The sequence below is a fragment of the Parasteatoda tepidariorum genome, chromosome 8 (assembly GCF_043381705.1).
Source record: "Parasteatoda tepidariorum isolate YZ-2023 chromosome 8, CAS_Ptep_4.0, whole genome shotgun sequence".
NCBI classification, from domain to species: Eukaryota; Metazoa; Arthropoda; class Arachnida; order Araneae; family Theridiidae; genus Parasteatoda; species Parasteatoda tepidariorum.
Window position 1 is genome coordinate 29,382,874 of NC_092211.1, and position 14,548 is coordinate 29,397,421.

The window sequence follows — 14,548 nt, forward strand, 5'->3', positions numbered from 1 at the left end:
TGTCTTTGGTCGACGGGGATCAAACTAACGACCTCTTGGACATAAGCCCAGCGCTCTACCAACCAGGATACCCAGGTCACATACTTTCATATAATTGGTATAAAAATAAATTATAAGCTAGAAATAGTTGAAAAAATATACATATACTAAGTAACTCAGAATAAATATATTATAATTTAAATTATTCAACTGAATCAACTAAAGATTATTACTAATAAACGCATTTACCTTCAAGTATTTATGCATTATTCAGCGAAAAACAAAGCAAAAAAATATATAAAAACGCTTGTTACCATTCGATCAATATATTCTTTGCGAAGAATATGCTATAGATCTTACCTTACATGCATGGGATATTTTTCTTTTATTGTCGGTGCATTTTATGGCAAGGCATAAAAGCAACGCCATCTGAATTCTAAGCACCCTTTTGATCGCTTCTACTATGATCTCATCAAAATATAACTGAAAAAAAAAGAAATAACAAAATACATTTGAAGGAGGGGAGAGAGATATTCTGATTCAGTGATTTTTATCAATGCAAGAAGAAAACACAAACCCTGCTCTGTTGCAAACTTTATGCTAGAGCAATAAAATATTTTAAAATTCTAACCCTCCATATATATATATATGTATATATATATATAAGTAATAATGTGATATACTTTGAAATTATTATNTATATATATATATATATTTAGTGGGATAATTTTAAATTATCCCGTATTTTACGTTACTCTTTATAAAATTATTCTGCTATGTACGTTTTTCTAACAAATCAAAACAATTTTTTCTTTAAAAAACTCGCACAAACTTATTCCAAATTTTTTTCTTCTTCTTCTTTCTTTAAAGAAAAAAAAAAGAAAAAAAACTTACTTATTAGTTGTTCCCAGATTTTCTTATATACTTTCTTTGCTGCATTATCCTTTCGTCTACGAGATGACGTTTTTCCCTCTGAGTCAAAATCAGAAGGGTTGTGGAATAAACAAAGCGCCAGAAGAATGATTAAAAAAAGTACTAGAGCTTAAACTAAAAACTGCCCCACTGGATTTTTTTCCAGCAAAATTCAATCTTGGGATCTCGGAATCATCCAAGCATTTGAACAACGATTCACTAGACAACTGGCTAGGTGATCATTTCTTCTTGATTTCATTGATCTACAAGATGCTTCTAAAGCGCAAATAAATATTTTAGAAGCTCTGCATTTCATTTCTATAGCGCTGGACAGTGTCCACTAAAGTGGATTACAAATAGGTCGATTTCTTCATGTCGATTTCTTCAAGTCACTATCATTTATAATGCAGTTCATAAGCTTGACTCATAGAGATAAGTCGATACAAATCAAAACTATTCCTGCCACTTACGTATAGGATTATAGACCATGCAACTGAATTTTCTTCAAACATAATTTTTAATAGAAAATCACTTGCTTATCCAAGAAATTCATCTTGAAAATCATCAATTATTTTTCAACTGACAAACTAAAAGGATTTCAAATCAAATTTTACATCCCATCTGAGATTTCAAGTAAGCATGAAACTTTTCTGATAGTTCAAAAGGGTGTGTTGTAGAAATCAGGAGTAATCATCCCCCCTTGAAACTATGAAATTTCCCCGGTTGGGAGCCACTGCCCTACCAAATAATTTTTAATATACGATTGCTTATTCTTTGTCTAGTTGATGCCAATAAAGAAATATTTTAAAGCTACTGCTTTACGCACAGTTAGATATAAAACTGAAATTCAAGCTTAATAATATGTTATTGTCGAAAATTCGATTTGTTTTCTTGGACAGTCTGCTTTCTTCTTAACCATGTATCGAAATTATTTCCTTATATTCAAAATCGTTGAGCAATATGCACACACTAATTATCTGACAATAAACTAAGAAAACTTAAAAAACCTTGTCCACGTATATCTTGTTTTTTGACTCTGAATTGTGAATCTAGCAAACTGAGGACTGCAACTATCTAAAACCGTTTGTAAACAGCATAGTTAGTTCTGCAGTTTATTTATTTTTTTTGTTGACGGTGCTTCAAAACGTATAAAATTGAGAGTATACGAGGGCCCCTTTTAAAGTAGGAGCCGATTGCTCATCGTGTCCGCGCATCCTGTCAAGTGACGTCAGTTCAAGGCCGACAACTGTTGGCAAATCTCTCACTACACCGACATTACGTTTCACTTCTCTGCCGGTTTTGGATACATGGTTATACTGACTCGTTTGTTACCTTGTCAATCAGTATTTCAGTATTCGGTTTCTAAATGCAAAAAAAATGCTAGTTCTAGAGAAATTCAGCGGCAACTTGTAGAAGTTTATGGTGAAAGTATAATGAATGATGGAAATGTGCGTAAATGGAATAAGCTTTTTAATGAAGTAGGAAAAAAGGTTCATGATGCGAAAGTGTGCGATCAAGAAGACCTACTGATCGGATGGTCTGAATGGGAAGTACTGCATCCTCCAACATATAACTCTGATATAGCACCATCAGATTTCCATCTGTTTTCAAAAAATAATTATTTTAGGAAAATGCTTGGAAAATGATGACATGTTGAAAGAAACAGTAACTTATTTGTTTAACAGTCAGGTGGTAGAGTTCTTTGATGATGGGATCCAAAAGCTGGTGCTCCGATTTGACAAATTTTTCAATTTTAATGGTGACTATGTTGAAAAGTGAATAAATGTTCTTATTTTAGTTTGTGATACAATTTACGTTCACACATAAATTTATTTTACCCCATTACAAAAATGTTCTTTTTTTAAAAAAAATGAACCTCGTATAATGGCTTATTTTCAATTTTATTTAAAATGAAAAAAAGAATCACTAAAATAGGCTTTAAAAACAAACATAAGAAAATTTAGTTTCCTAGTTAGTTAGTCCTTTTAAATTTAGTTTCCATATAAAATATCAGTACACTTGGCAAAAGTTTCAGAACCCAACGAAGAAGAAATTTCTATTAACTAAAATGATTAATGATTGCGCTCTTCTTCCATTTTCTTCACAGTAAGCTTTCATTGCAGGTGTTAATGCAGTTTTCATTTATCTTGGACTTTCATTTGACACATTAATCTAGAAATTTAGAAAGAGGTCTTATGTTTGCTTTTTTGCTTGATAAATGAAACGAATACCCTTTAATAAATCACAGTAAAAATGTACTAATTTGCTTCGCTCGTAATTTCTTCAATTTAATTAAAACTAAACTTCTAACTAAAATATCTAAACTTGTGATATCGGCTGTAAGCGATCTCAGTCATCAGTAATAGTTTTGTAGTATCTTAGATTAAAGATTCTCGAAATTTTTCAGAGACTTAAGAAATAATAGAAGGAGCGAAATGAAAAAAGTTTTAGTTCGCAGCTATAAGCTGTATTTAGAGAATTGTACTACTAAATGACACTAACGATATCAAAGCTTTTCGTCAGCTAACAATTGAAAAACGGATAAGACCGATTCTGTTCTCGTTTTGATGCTACATAATTCAAAACTTAACTTACTAAATTTATTTCTGACTTTTAAGTATTTAAGTACTTCTGCGTTAAGTATTTATGACTCTTTATAATTTGGTCTAATTTAAGTACCTTAATCATTATTGTGTTCACTTTGTAGAAAATTATACTCTGAGTGACCAAATTAATATGACCACCCCCTCAATACACTGTTTGACCACCTTTAGTACTGCTAGACTTTAATGCTGCTCGAATTCTTTTTGGCAAAGATTCTGTGAAATTTTGGTAGGTGGCAGGAGAAATTTGACCCCAGATCCAATGAACTGCACTTTTCAGGTCCATCAGATTGGATCCAGCTGTTTGATGCTTCTTTCGATCTCATCCCTCAAATTCTCAATTGGATTGAGATCTGGTGATTGCGTGGTTCAAAGAAGCAAGGTAAAGTCACCGTCATGTTTTTTGAACCATCTGACGATAATATGAGCTGTGTAACAAGGAGCATTATCTTGCTGAAAGTATTCATCCCCGAAAGACAACATCATTAACATCACACGATATACTTGATCTGCGATAACACTTAAATACCTTTGGCTTCCAGACGTTGTTCCACGGGAATCAAAGGATCCATGCAATGTCAAGAAAATATCCCCCAAACTATAACATTGCCTCACCATATCCGAACCTTTCCATCTGCATGGTGTAGTTGAAAACGGGATTCATTAGACCACATGACCCTTTCCCAATCATTTACTCTCTAACCCTTATACTCCTTTGCAAATTGAAGAAGTCTGCTTATGTTCAAGGCTGACAGCAGTGTCTTTCGAACAGGTCGTTGGCTCCTATGACCTATAGGTTGCAATGTGTGATGCACAGTTCGTTCAGAGACGCTCGCAATTACATCTGCATTAAGATTACTCACTATTTGACGTAATGTTGCTCTTCTGCTGGACTGGACTACTCTGGCAAGTTTTATTTCATCTCGAGAATTCAGTAGCCTGTGTGGACCACAAACCTGACGGTGAGATCCGGTTTTCTGCTTGGTAGTCCACTCTCTGTATACATTAATAACTGCTGCTCTCGAACACATAACTAATGCAGCAGTTTTGCTGATACTGGTTCCGACGCTTCGAGCGCCTGCAATCATCCCGCGTTCAAACTCAGTTAAGTCACGTTTAAGCCCATATCTTTGCGCGTGACACAGTGCAATTGATGGTTCACTTGCCCAGCATTTCCTTTTTATAGTTATCTTACCCCACACATATTGGGACGCAATAGCTCATTTTGCATCAAACTGTCAGGTGGTCTTATAATTTGGCTACTCAGTGTACAGAACCTTAAACCTAGAATGACGGGAGGGGCCAGATAGGCCCCATATGTATGTTGATAGGTATTCCATAAATCCAGTTAGTTATGGGTATTAAATACCCCAGTTTCATTAAAAAAGCATAACTCAACAATCTATAAATATTATTTATAGAGAGAGTATCTTTCAAAATATCTATAATTATTATTTATAGAAAAAAGAAAACTTAATTATCTACGAAACAGTATTTACTTAATTAAATATTTCATTAACTAAATAGAATAAAATAGTATAGGATTTCGATTATCAAGTCTGCAATATGTTTATATTAAATTAATTAGGATTATATTTTAAGATTTTGGATGTCTTATTGATCTATGCAAAAACTATCTGGGAGCGTCTAAACTGGCCCCTTCAATCTTTCTAGGTATACTTCGATGTTCAGTATGTGTAGAGTTAAACTTCCTACAACAATAAATTTCTCCATTTAGAAATATTTTAGGACTTATTTCTCACTGCAGGCAGCAGAGATATAGGTGAAAAAATGAAAATAAATTCAAGATAAATATAGAATACACGCTGACTGTTATTTTATTGCTTTGGACTTAGAGTTTTCTAGAAATTTTTATTAGGTTTCGTTAAATACACATTTAACGAGAAGAACGGAATTGTTTTGATCAGAACAATGGAATTGAAATTGGCTGACGTTGTTTTTTTTTATGAATTTTTTTCTTCGAAAAACGACCAAGAATCTGACACATTAGATATTGATATCTTTTTTATACAGTCAATGAATGGGCTGTGGTTTTTCCTTGAAGGCTGAAAGCACAAAAATAATAACACTAAAGTACATTTTAGTAAAAAATAATTTTAATTTTTAACTTAAAAAGATATTAATAAATTGCATTTATACACTTTTAGAGTACTATTTACTTAAAAAAGACGACCAGAAACTACATAAACTTTTAGAATGCATTGATATGACACACGAGAAACGAAGCAGTAAATTTTGCTAAATGTTTGTGAATTTAGGTTTCGTCAAAAATCCGAAACTCACGAATTTTTTCTTCTTCCCAAATTGATTCAGATTCATTTTAGGGTTCATAACTAACAATTTTTAACTCCGTACGCAAATAAATCCAACCAAGAAGACAAGGGAACAAGAAGACAAGCAATAATGAAAACTTTTTTTCTTGCAGAATTTTTTTTGATGGAACTAGCCAGCATTTGCGCTATATGTTGAGAAAAAACCACGACTATCACTACCACTCCGTCTACCATTGAATATCTTTGACATCAGCACAGTTTTCAGTGCAAATCGAGAGTAGAGTTCGTATTGACCAGCCATCGCTGGAATTCGAACTTAGGTCACCTCATTGGGGGACAAGCTCTCTATTCTTTGTGACACCGTGGCTCAAACGAAAGTTTTTTTTTCTGAGAGTGTATTTTATTTTTATCTCAGCGATTAAAAAATTTATATTTAACAAGTAAATGTTTCCTGAAAAAATTGATCTATTTTTTCGCTCATTTTTTCAAAAAAATTCAGTGATAATATTTTAGGGAGCTGCATTTCACCATACTCTGTGTAAATTGAGCTTTGACTTCCTATCCCCGTTTTTTCTTATTTTATGAGTGCATAAGAAAATACCTTCCTTTGGTTGACACAGTTCAGCATTAATGAAAACAATATTTAAACAAGAACAGAATTAAAGAACTATTAATTAGATTTTGCATTACAGTTAGAAACGTTAGTAATTACGAGAGTTGAGAAAAAAATATTTTTGCACGCAAAATGCGTCTATGCAAAGCCAAGTACAATTAAAAACAGACGCATTTAATTTTTCTACTTACTTTTAAAATACAATTGTGTGCAATCGTTTTCGTATATCTCATTAATCTGCACATTATGAAAAAAATTTTTTTTATTAAAATTGATTTGTTTTACTTTGAAAAAAAAAAAGAAATAAATGCAATTTTTAATAAAAACAAATAATTTCCGTAAACTATTATAATTCTACATTGCAACAAAAAACAATTCTTAAAAGATACTATACAATTTTGTCAAATACCAATGTGTATTATCTAGTTTAATCAAAATTTATTTGTCCGACAAAATCAGAAGTTGATTTTTCCATCTCAAATAATTCTATTACAGAAAGAATTTTCGCAGATAAGAATGTCAAGAACAGGACCGCACCCACTCGAATACATCCAATCCCATAACGGGATTGTCAAGACTGAAAAACTTCCGCCTACCAATCAAATCTGACACGACCTTCTTCTTTGGTAAGCCAATTTTTTATTTCAAAGCTGCACAGAAAATACTAGAAGATCAAGGAGCTAGAAAATGTAGAATCCACTGTTCATATATAAATTGATGACTTTCGAATGTAGGACTTAGAAAGAATTCAAAAATATATATTTATTGTAAATATTTATGAATTCGGATGATGGATTTGGCAGATTTTGGTAGTTATTTAGAGTTAATCATTTTGAGAATTTTGTGAAATTCTTTACGACAAGAAGGTATATATAGTTTAGAATTATAGCTTTGTTTCGAGTTTAGGGCACTTAAACTCTGGCTATTTTATTTCTTTTGAGGGAAGAGCTTCAAATAATATCGTTAAAAAAAATTTGAAGAAAGCTTATGTAATTTCTGGCAATTTTAAATTTAAAAATTGGGACTTTAATTTTTGAAATCATTGTAATTACTGGAACCTCTTAATTTGGCCAAAGTAAGAAAACCTTTATTAAATATTTTTTTTTAAATAAATGCCTTTAGTAGTATAATACAGAGTTTTTATAAATTAAAATTTCTAAATCATAATTTTTATTCGATGATTCTTATAAATAAAATTCCTTTATATTCCTAAGAAAGACAAGCAGTTTCAAAATTGTCCAGATTACGGTNAATCTGACACGACCTTCTTCTTTGGTAAGCCAATTTTTTATTTCAAAGCTGCACAGAAAATACTAGAAGATCAAGGAACTAGAAAATGTAGAATCCACTGTTCATATATAAATTGATGACTTTCGAATGTAGGACTTAGAAAGAATTCAAAAATATATATATTGTAAATATTTATGAATTCGGATGATGGATTTGGCAGATTTTGGCAGTTATTTAGAGTTAATCATTTTGAGAATTTTGTGAAATTCTTTACGACAAGAAGGTATATATAGTTTAGAATTATAGCTTTGTTTCGAGTTTAGGGCACTTAAACTCTAGCAATTTTATTTCTTTTGAGGGAAGAACTTCAAATAATATTGTTAAAGAAAATTTGAAGAATCATATATAAATTGATGACTTTCGAACGTAGGACTTAAAAAGAATTCAAATATATATATCTATTGTAAATATTTATGAATTCAGATGATGGATTTGGCAGATTTTGGCAGTTATTTAGACTTAATCATTTTGAGAATTTTGTGAAATTCCTTACGACAAGAAGGTACATATAGTTTAGAATTATAGCTTTGTTTCAAGTTTAAGGCACTTAAACTCCGGCTATTTTATTTCTTTTGAGGGAAGAGCTTCAAATAATATCGCTAAATAAAATTTGAAGAAAGTTTATGTCATTCATCTTTAAATTTAAAAATTGGGACTTTACTTTTTGAAATCATAGTAATTACTGGAGCCTCTTAATTTGGCCAAAGTAAGAAAACCTTTATTAAGTATTTTTTTTTTAAATATATGCCTTTAGTAGTATAATATAGAGTTTTTATAAATATAAGTTTCTAATTCATAATTTTTAATCTATGATTCTTATAAATAAAATTTCTTTATATTCCTAAGAAAGACAAGCAGTTTCAAAATTGTCCAAATTACGGTTGTGAAAGATAATGATTACTTTGATTGGTGAAATTTTCCTCAAATATTGTTTATCTTCTCCTCAAATCAGGTTGAACAATTAATTATTTTAACAAGTCAAAAGGTAAGCATTTAAGCTAAAGGTGTGTAATAATTGGTCACACTAAGAAAGACTGTTAGGGCACATCATCAAGATTAAAACTGCATAGGAATCCATGCCCAGAAATGTCGTCATATGCCGCTAGAGGCACTTCCCTATTATGAGCTTTTTTCACGTGCTTCTGAACTGGTCATAATAGAAATGTGCCCCTAGCCATGTAAGATTAGATCTTTTGAGCATGGATTCCTATGCAATTTTAATCTTGATGCTGTGCCCTAACACCTTTAGATGTTTGCAGAAACATTTACGGGTCTCCCTGTTATATAAAACGTTTTTAAACTTGTACGTTTAGGGAAAAAATTGACTAAAATGCTATTTTAAAAAAATGCAGCTTTAAGAGCAAAACTTCGAACGAGGGGATTTCAGATCTTAAATTCCCTCATTCGACTTAGGAAGATTTCCAGGATCACTAGATTTGTATAAATGCAATTAAAAAAATTTTTCCCCATGTTAACTATTTCACCTGTAGAATATAAAAGTACAACTCAATTGTTCAGTTCATTATATTTGAAATACCTTCTTAAAGTTGCTTTTATGAAACTCTGTCGTCTAATGAATTTTTATAGCTGTTCTGAGTTTGTGACTTTAAGGACAAGCCTATCTTTAAACAGTACCCTTTATTCTATTTCTGAAAAGACTCAAAACTTGAATACGAAAAACCAAAGTTTAATCAAAAGGAAAAACGTATGCGATTTTTTAATATTGAAAACTACTCCAATGTTGCATTATCTTTGATCATAAAATAGTGCAAAATTGAGAATTTTTCAAAATTGAGAATTTTGATAACTTTCATGCAGGTGGAGAAGTCAGTAAAACTGGCAATTTCTGTGTAAGTTTAATAACTTTTAAAATATTTAAGTTCTTCGTTTGTTTTAAAACCTGCATAAGGCGTTAAAATAGAGGCTTTTTCAATTTCCCTTAATGGAAAAACTTCGGAAAAGGCTTATTATTTTGACGTTAAGTACTAATAAATCTTTTAATCACAACAAAATTATATATTTATTTCATGCAATGCTTTATACATTTTTCGAAGTTTTACTTTTTTATGTTTTTCTATTTTTAAATATGCTAAAATCATTGAACAATCGCTACCCTTAATTAAATATCTCCACAGAACATATTCATGAATATTCAGAACTGAAACAAATTAGCATATTCATTAATAACTCGTTTTAGAAACTGACATTCTGAGTTCCTTACTTTCATCTGAAATTTATGTTAATTATACAAAGTCCAATTTGATTTAGAAATATGAGAACGAAGAATTAGTTACCATTTTGAAAATTATTTTCGGGAATTTTACACGTTCTAATTAAGCAATGTAGAGAGCTCGTTTAAAAATTCTATTCAATAAGATGTTTGCAATCCGAAAATTTCATTAATATTCGATTCAAATCTAAAGCAGGCGTTCATCACCATGCTCGGAGAAAACTATTTCGAGAAAATTATAAATTGAAATTATTAATTTCTGTATTCCAATTGAAAGAGAACAAATAAGTTATTATATGAGGTTATCCTTTCTTTCTCTATTTCTGCATTACAAGTTATTTCATTTAATATAGAGGCTAAGGACTCCCGTGTCCGGAAATGCAGGACTTAGATCAATAATTTCCATAATAAAGTATCCTTTCAGTCGATTCCCTCGTACTCTGGTATTGCGTGGAATGAGGAGTATGACTTCCTTGCCAAAAAGGGATCTTTGTTCCGCCAGACACCTTCTTGGAACTTGCGATTCGAGTCACCTAAATTGGAAATGGCTAGGATTTCCAAGAGCTTTCTCCTTGAAAAGGCTTTGCATCTTCCAAGGGAAATGCATTCTTCGAGGGGTACCGAAGGGGTTTTGATGACTTGAAATGTACTCATCTCTAAATCACAGCTTGTTCCTAACTCACCTCGTGCGAAAGCAACTGCAACTTTGTTACTCTTGACTGGGCATGGGTGTCTTTGCGCCCAACTTTTTCGATTATATGACTGGTCAGGATGTGACTGTTTTGCACTAGGACGAGTGCCTCTCACTGTCTGCTATCTCTAGACAAGTGATGAAATTTGAGCCGTGATGGCTCAGGGGATAGAGAGTTCGCCTTCCAATGAGGTGAACCGGGTTCGATCCAGGTGATGGCTGGTTGATACGAGTTGCGCATCCGGCTTGCACCGACCACAGTGCTGACGTGAAATATCCTCACTGGTAGACGGATCATGGGTTAGAGTCCCCTTGCCGTCAGACTAACCGCGACAGGTTCTCATGATCTTCCTCTACATGTAACACAAATCCCGGGTTAGTTCCATCAGAAAGTCCTCCACGTAAGCAAATTTCTTCCAATACTTGATACAGGAGTCTCTTTGTCTTCTGGATTGGGTTCAAAATTACAAGGCTACGGAGTTAAACATTAGTAGTCGTAAACCCAAAAATTGGGTCGGTTGTTCATCGACGGTTGTAAAAGAAGAAAAAAAAGTGATGAAATTTTGAAAAGTTCATGGTCTGATACCAGAAACAGGTAATAATAATAATAAACTTCAGGTGTGGTTTATTAGATGTTTTTATGTTAGCATAATGTTATTTTTAAAAAAATACATACAAAACAAATTTGATCGTAAAGCAAGTTGTGACATAGAGTCACCGATATTTAACATGTTTAAATTTCTAGCTGTTTCCCCATTCCTTCAACCTTGACCCTCGTCAGAATCTTTGTAATTTTGGCCAACCTATTTGTGGTCTTTTTGATCAACATGAGCTCGTACCAAATCTTTCGAGTTAAGAGTAAAAAAGAGTTGATTTTTTATGAGAATGTAGATGAATATAACTAAATTAAATAATTTTTCGTGCGTTTGCTGTCCCTTAAAAAAGACTATGCGAGCAAAACTATTCACCGTCATCCTTGGGTGCGAAAGAGTTCATTCCAACGATGACGATAGCGAAGGAAACATCGTAATTCCATTTTTTAGCCTACCAGTGTTTGGCATTCATATAAAAAAAATTTTTTTTAAAGTAGTAGTACAAATCATGCTAAAGAATTTTAAATTAATAATAATGTTAAACAATTAAACAATAGTAATAATTTGGACGGAATATGTTATCCTTCAGTTTTTATACACTTTCCACCGAAGTGGTAGCATGTCTCCGCCATTGGAACAGGCGCTAAGCGAATTTGCTGAGAATAACTTTTCGTGGCCACCTCCCGAGATCTATTTTGTCGCTTAAACTTATTAAAAAAATTAATGAGGGATATTATTTAAGACCATTTCTACATATCTATGAAGCACTGATACTTTTGATCATCCTTCTTTTGATGCCTAGTTGCGAACTATGGATGATGACATAATTTCTTTTTAATAGTCACGCTTGCGGTAATATTTTAAAAAAAACTTTGTGAAGGCTCAACTAGTGATTGACTCTTATTGCATTTTCAGATTTTTTTTCATTCAAAATTCAGGTTATATTGGGAAATATTCTTTTTCATTTTTTATTTCTTATTTGAACTAGAATTTAGCTAATGAGTTATTAATGAGTTCATGCAATTCATTCTTTCCACATCGATCACTTACTGTATTTTTACAATGACTTCTAAAATTTTGAACATTCTATGAATGTTTAACATTTTATGAACAATAATGAATAACTCGTAGAGTAATAACATACGTTGTTCAAATTATTATTCATTATCATTTATAAATTCTGAACCATATAGAAACATATACATTCAACGAAAGACATTACTATACTCTTTGAATAACATTTGTCTACGTATTAATGATATTACGTAGACTAATCTCATACATTGCTTATGTTTCATTCATTATTAATCATCATTCATAGAAAGATATTATAGAATGTTATACATTCATTAAAATGATATTAGTCTACGTATTATTATAAGGATGATACTTAGACTAATATCATACGTCAACTCAACTCGGATATAAAAAGATAATGGATCCACTTCTTAATTGAAGACATCTGCCAATTAAAGAGTATTTACTTAATAGATTAACAACAGTTACACTCTATATGTATGAGAGTTACATAGCTAAATTAGGTGAATAAGGAGGATGCTCTATTTTTTGATACGTTTTTGTTCAAGAGACTCACTTGTCAATCTTACTGAATGGAAATATACATTGTCAGGGTGAAACATAAGTCTTTTGAAAATTATTTTTAAATAATATCTATAAGAAATTTAGTGGCGTTAAAGTTAACTGAAACTGTCTTCTGTTCTTTAAACTTAATAGATTTGACGAGTCCTGTATTTTTGAAAGTGAAAAAAAGAAAAAGAAAGAAAACGGAATACTTTACTTTTTTGACACGCTGTTTTTTTCATCATCGTGGGCATGGAGTCATCTTCAAAGACCCGTATTTTGCTTTCTAGACACGTTGGAGTGTCATAATGAAGTATGTACGTTTCATCGCTAACTGCGATTTCAGAAATAATACTGTAGACACCATTAATTAATTTAATGCCTTTTCTATTGATTCTGACTTGCTCCTCGCTTTTCTGCTAATTTTGGCGATGCATTAAATGTTTAGCTTTCTTTTTCCACTTCTTTTTGTATTATTTGGTAGATGCAGATAGGTAGGTATTTTATTTGCGTTGCCTAGAGCTTCACAATGGGTTATTGAAGACGGTCTGGGAAGCATCCTCAAGGATGATCAGAAGACATGCCAACACTATTTCGATCCTCTGCAGAGGGAATGGCTTCTCAACTTTGGCAGCCCAACGAACATCGCGAAGTCGAGCACTTTACGGTAGAACAGTTTAACGAGGACCGATACCGCTCACCTTAGGTCCCTACATAGGCTGATCAAAGTAGTCACCCTCCCTCTTACTGCCTGTAGCCAGTGATGCCTGACTTTTGTGTTCTATTGGGAACCGTGTCCTTTCGATCAGTCCACTACGGGACTTGTAGATACAAAGATTATGATCGATTAACATTTTCTGGAAGGATGACACATAATTCGAAATCACAGCTTATAACGGCCTTCCTGTGTGCTCTAAATTTAAAAAAAAAAGGATTATTATCTATGTGAAATTCTGTAAACCTGCATAGAAAAGCTTAAGTTAGATTTTAATATCCAGATGCTGGATGTAGACGTTGAACGCAGTCTTTTTGATTCAATGCGACTTTAAAATCGTAGAAAATCACATTACGATAATGTTTTGCAATCAACTCCATTTTATCTTACGTCTAAAATTTATTGTTTTTATAAAATACTTGAAATTAATTGTCCAATAAAAAAATCCTTTGCAATATTGAATAGTTTATATATTCAAATCTTACCATTTTCTTCACCTTCTCGTCTGATTTCGTCTTTTTAAGATTACTTCTATTGCCTTAAAATCAATTTTTGAAACTTTTCTTTCACTTTCTTGAATTTGACCTTAATAATGACTCCTTTCCTTAATATTTCCTAATTAAATATTAGTTTTCGACAGCAAATATGCATGTATTTTATGTCATAGTTTGACAAAATTTTTTAAAACAAATTTAGAAAATTAGTTTAAAAAATGCAATCAAAATCTGAAGAATCATTATCGAGAATTCATCAAAGGAATATAATTGCTCATAAAACTGAATAATGTGTCGTATAAATGCTTTGTACCTACCTAATAATATATTCTTTTTCTTCGTTTTAAATATTGATGGATTCAAAGATTATAACTGATAATTTATTCAAATGTGTTAAATATAATAACTTTTCATTATTAATAATTTAATTTAGGCATATTATGCTTCAGCACGTCGAAATTTTATGTGAAATATTTGATTCATAGAATAGTAGTTTCCAGACAACTGCATTGCACTTTATAATATTTCCCCCTGGTGCTTTTCAGTTGAAAGC

The 14,548-nt window shown here is 31.8% G+C and overlaps 1 protein-coding gene across 1 annotated transcript; it reads right to left on the bottom strand.

Moving 5' to 3' along the window:
* Positions 1-4,192: 4,192 nt before the first annotated feature.
* Positions 4,193-4,582, bottom strand: LOC139426126 (uncharacterized). The gene has a single exon (XM_071183870.1). It carries the CDS (start codon positions 4,580-4,582, stop codon positions 4,193-4,195), a length of 390 nt encoding a protein of 129 aa, XP_071039971.1.
* Positions 4,583-14,548: the final 9,966 nt, after the last annotated feature.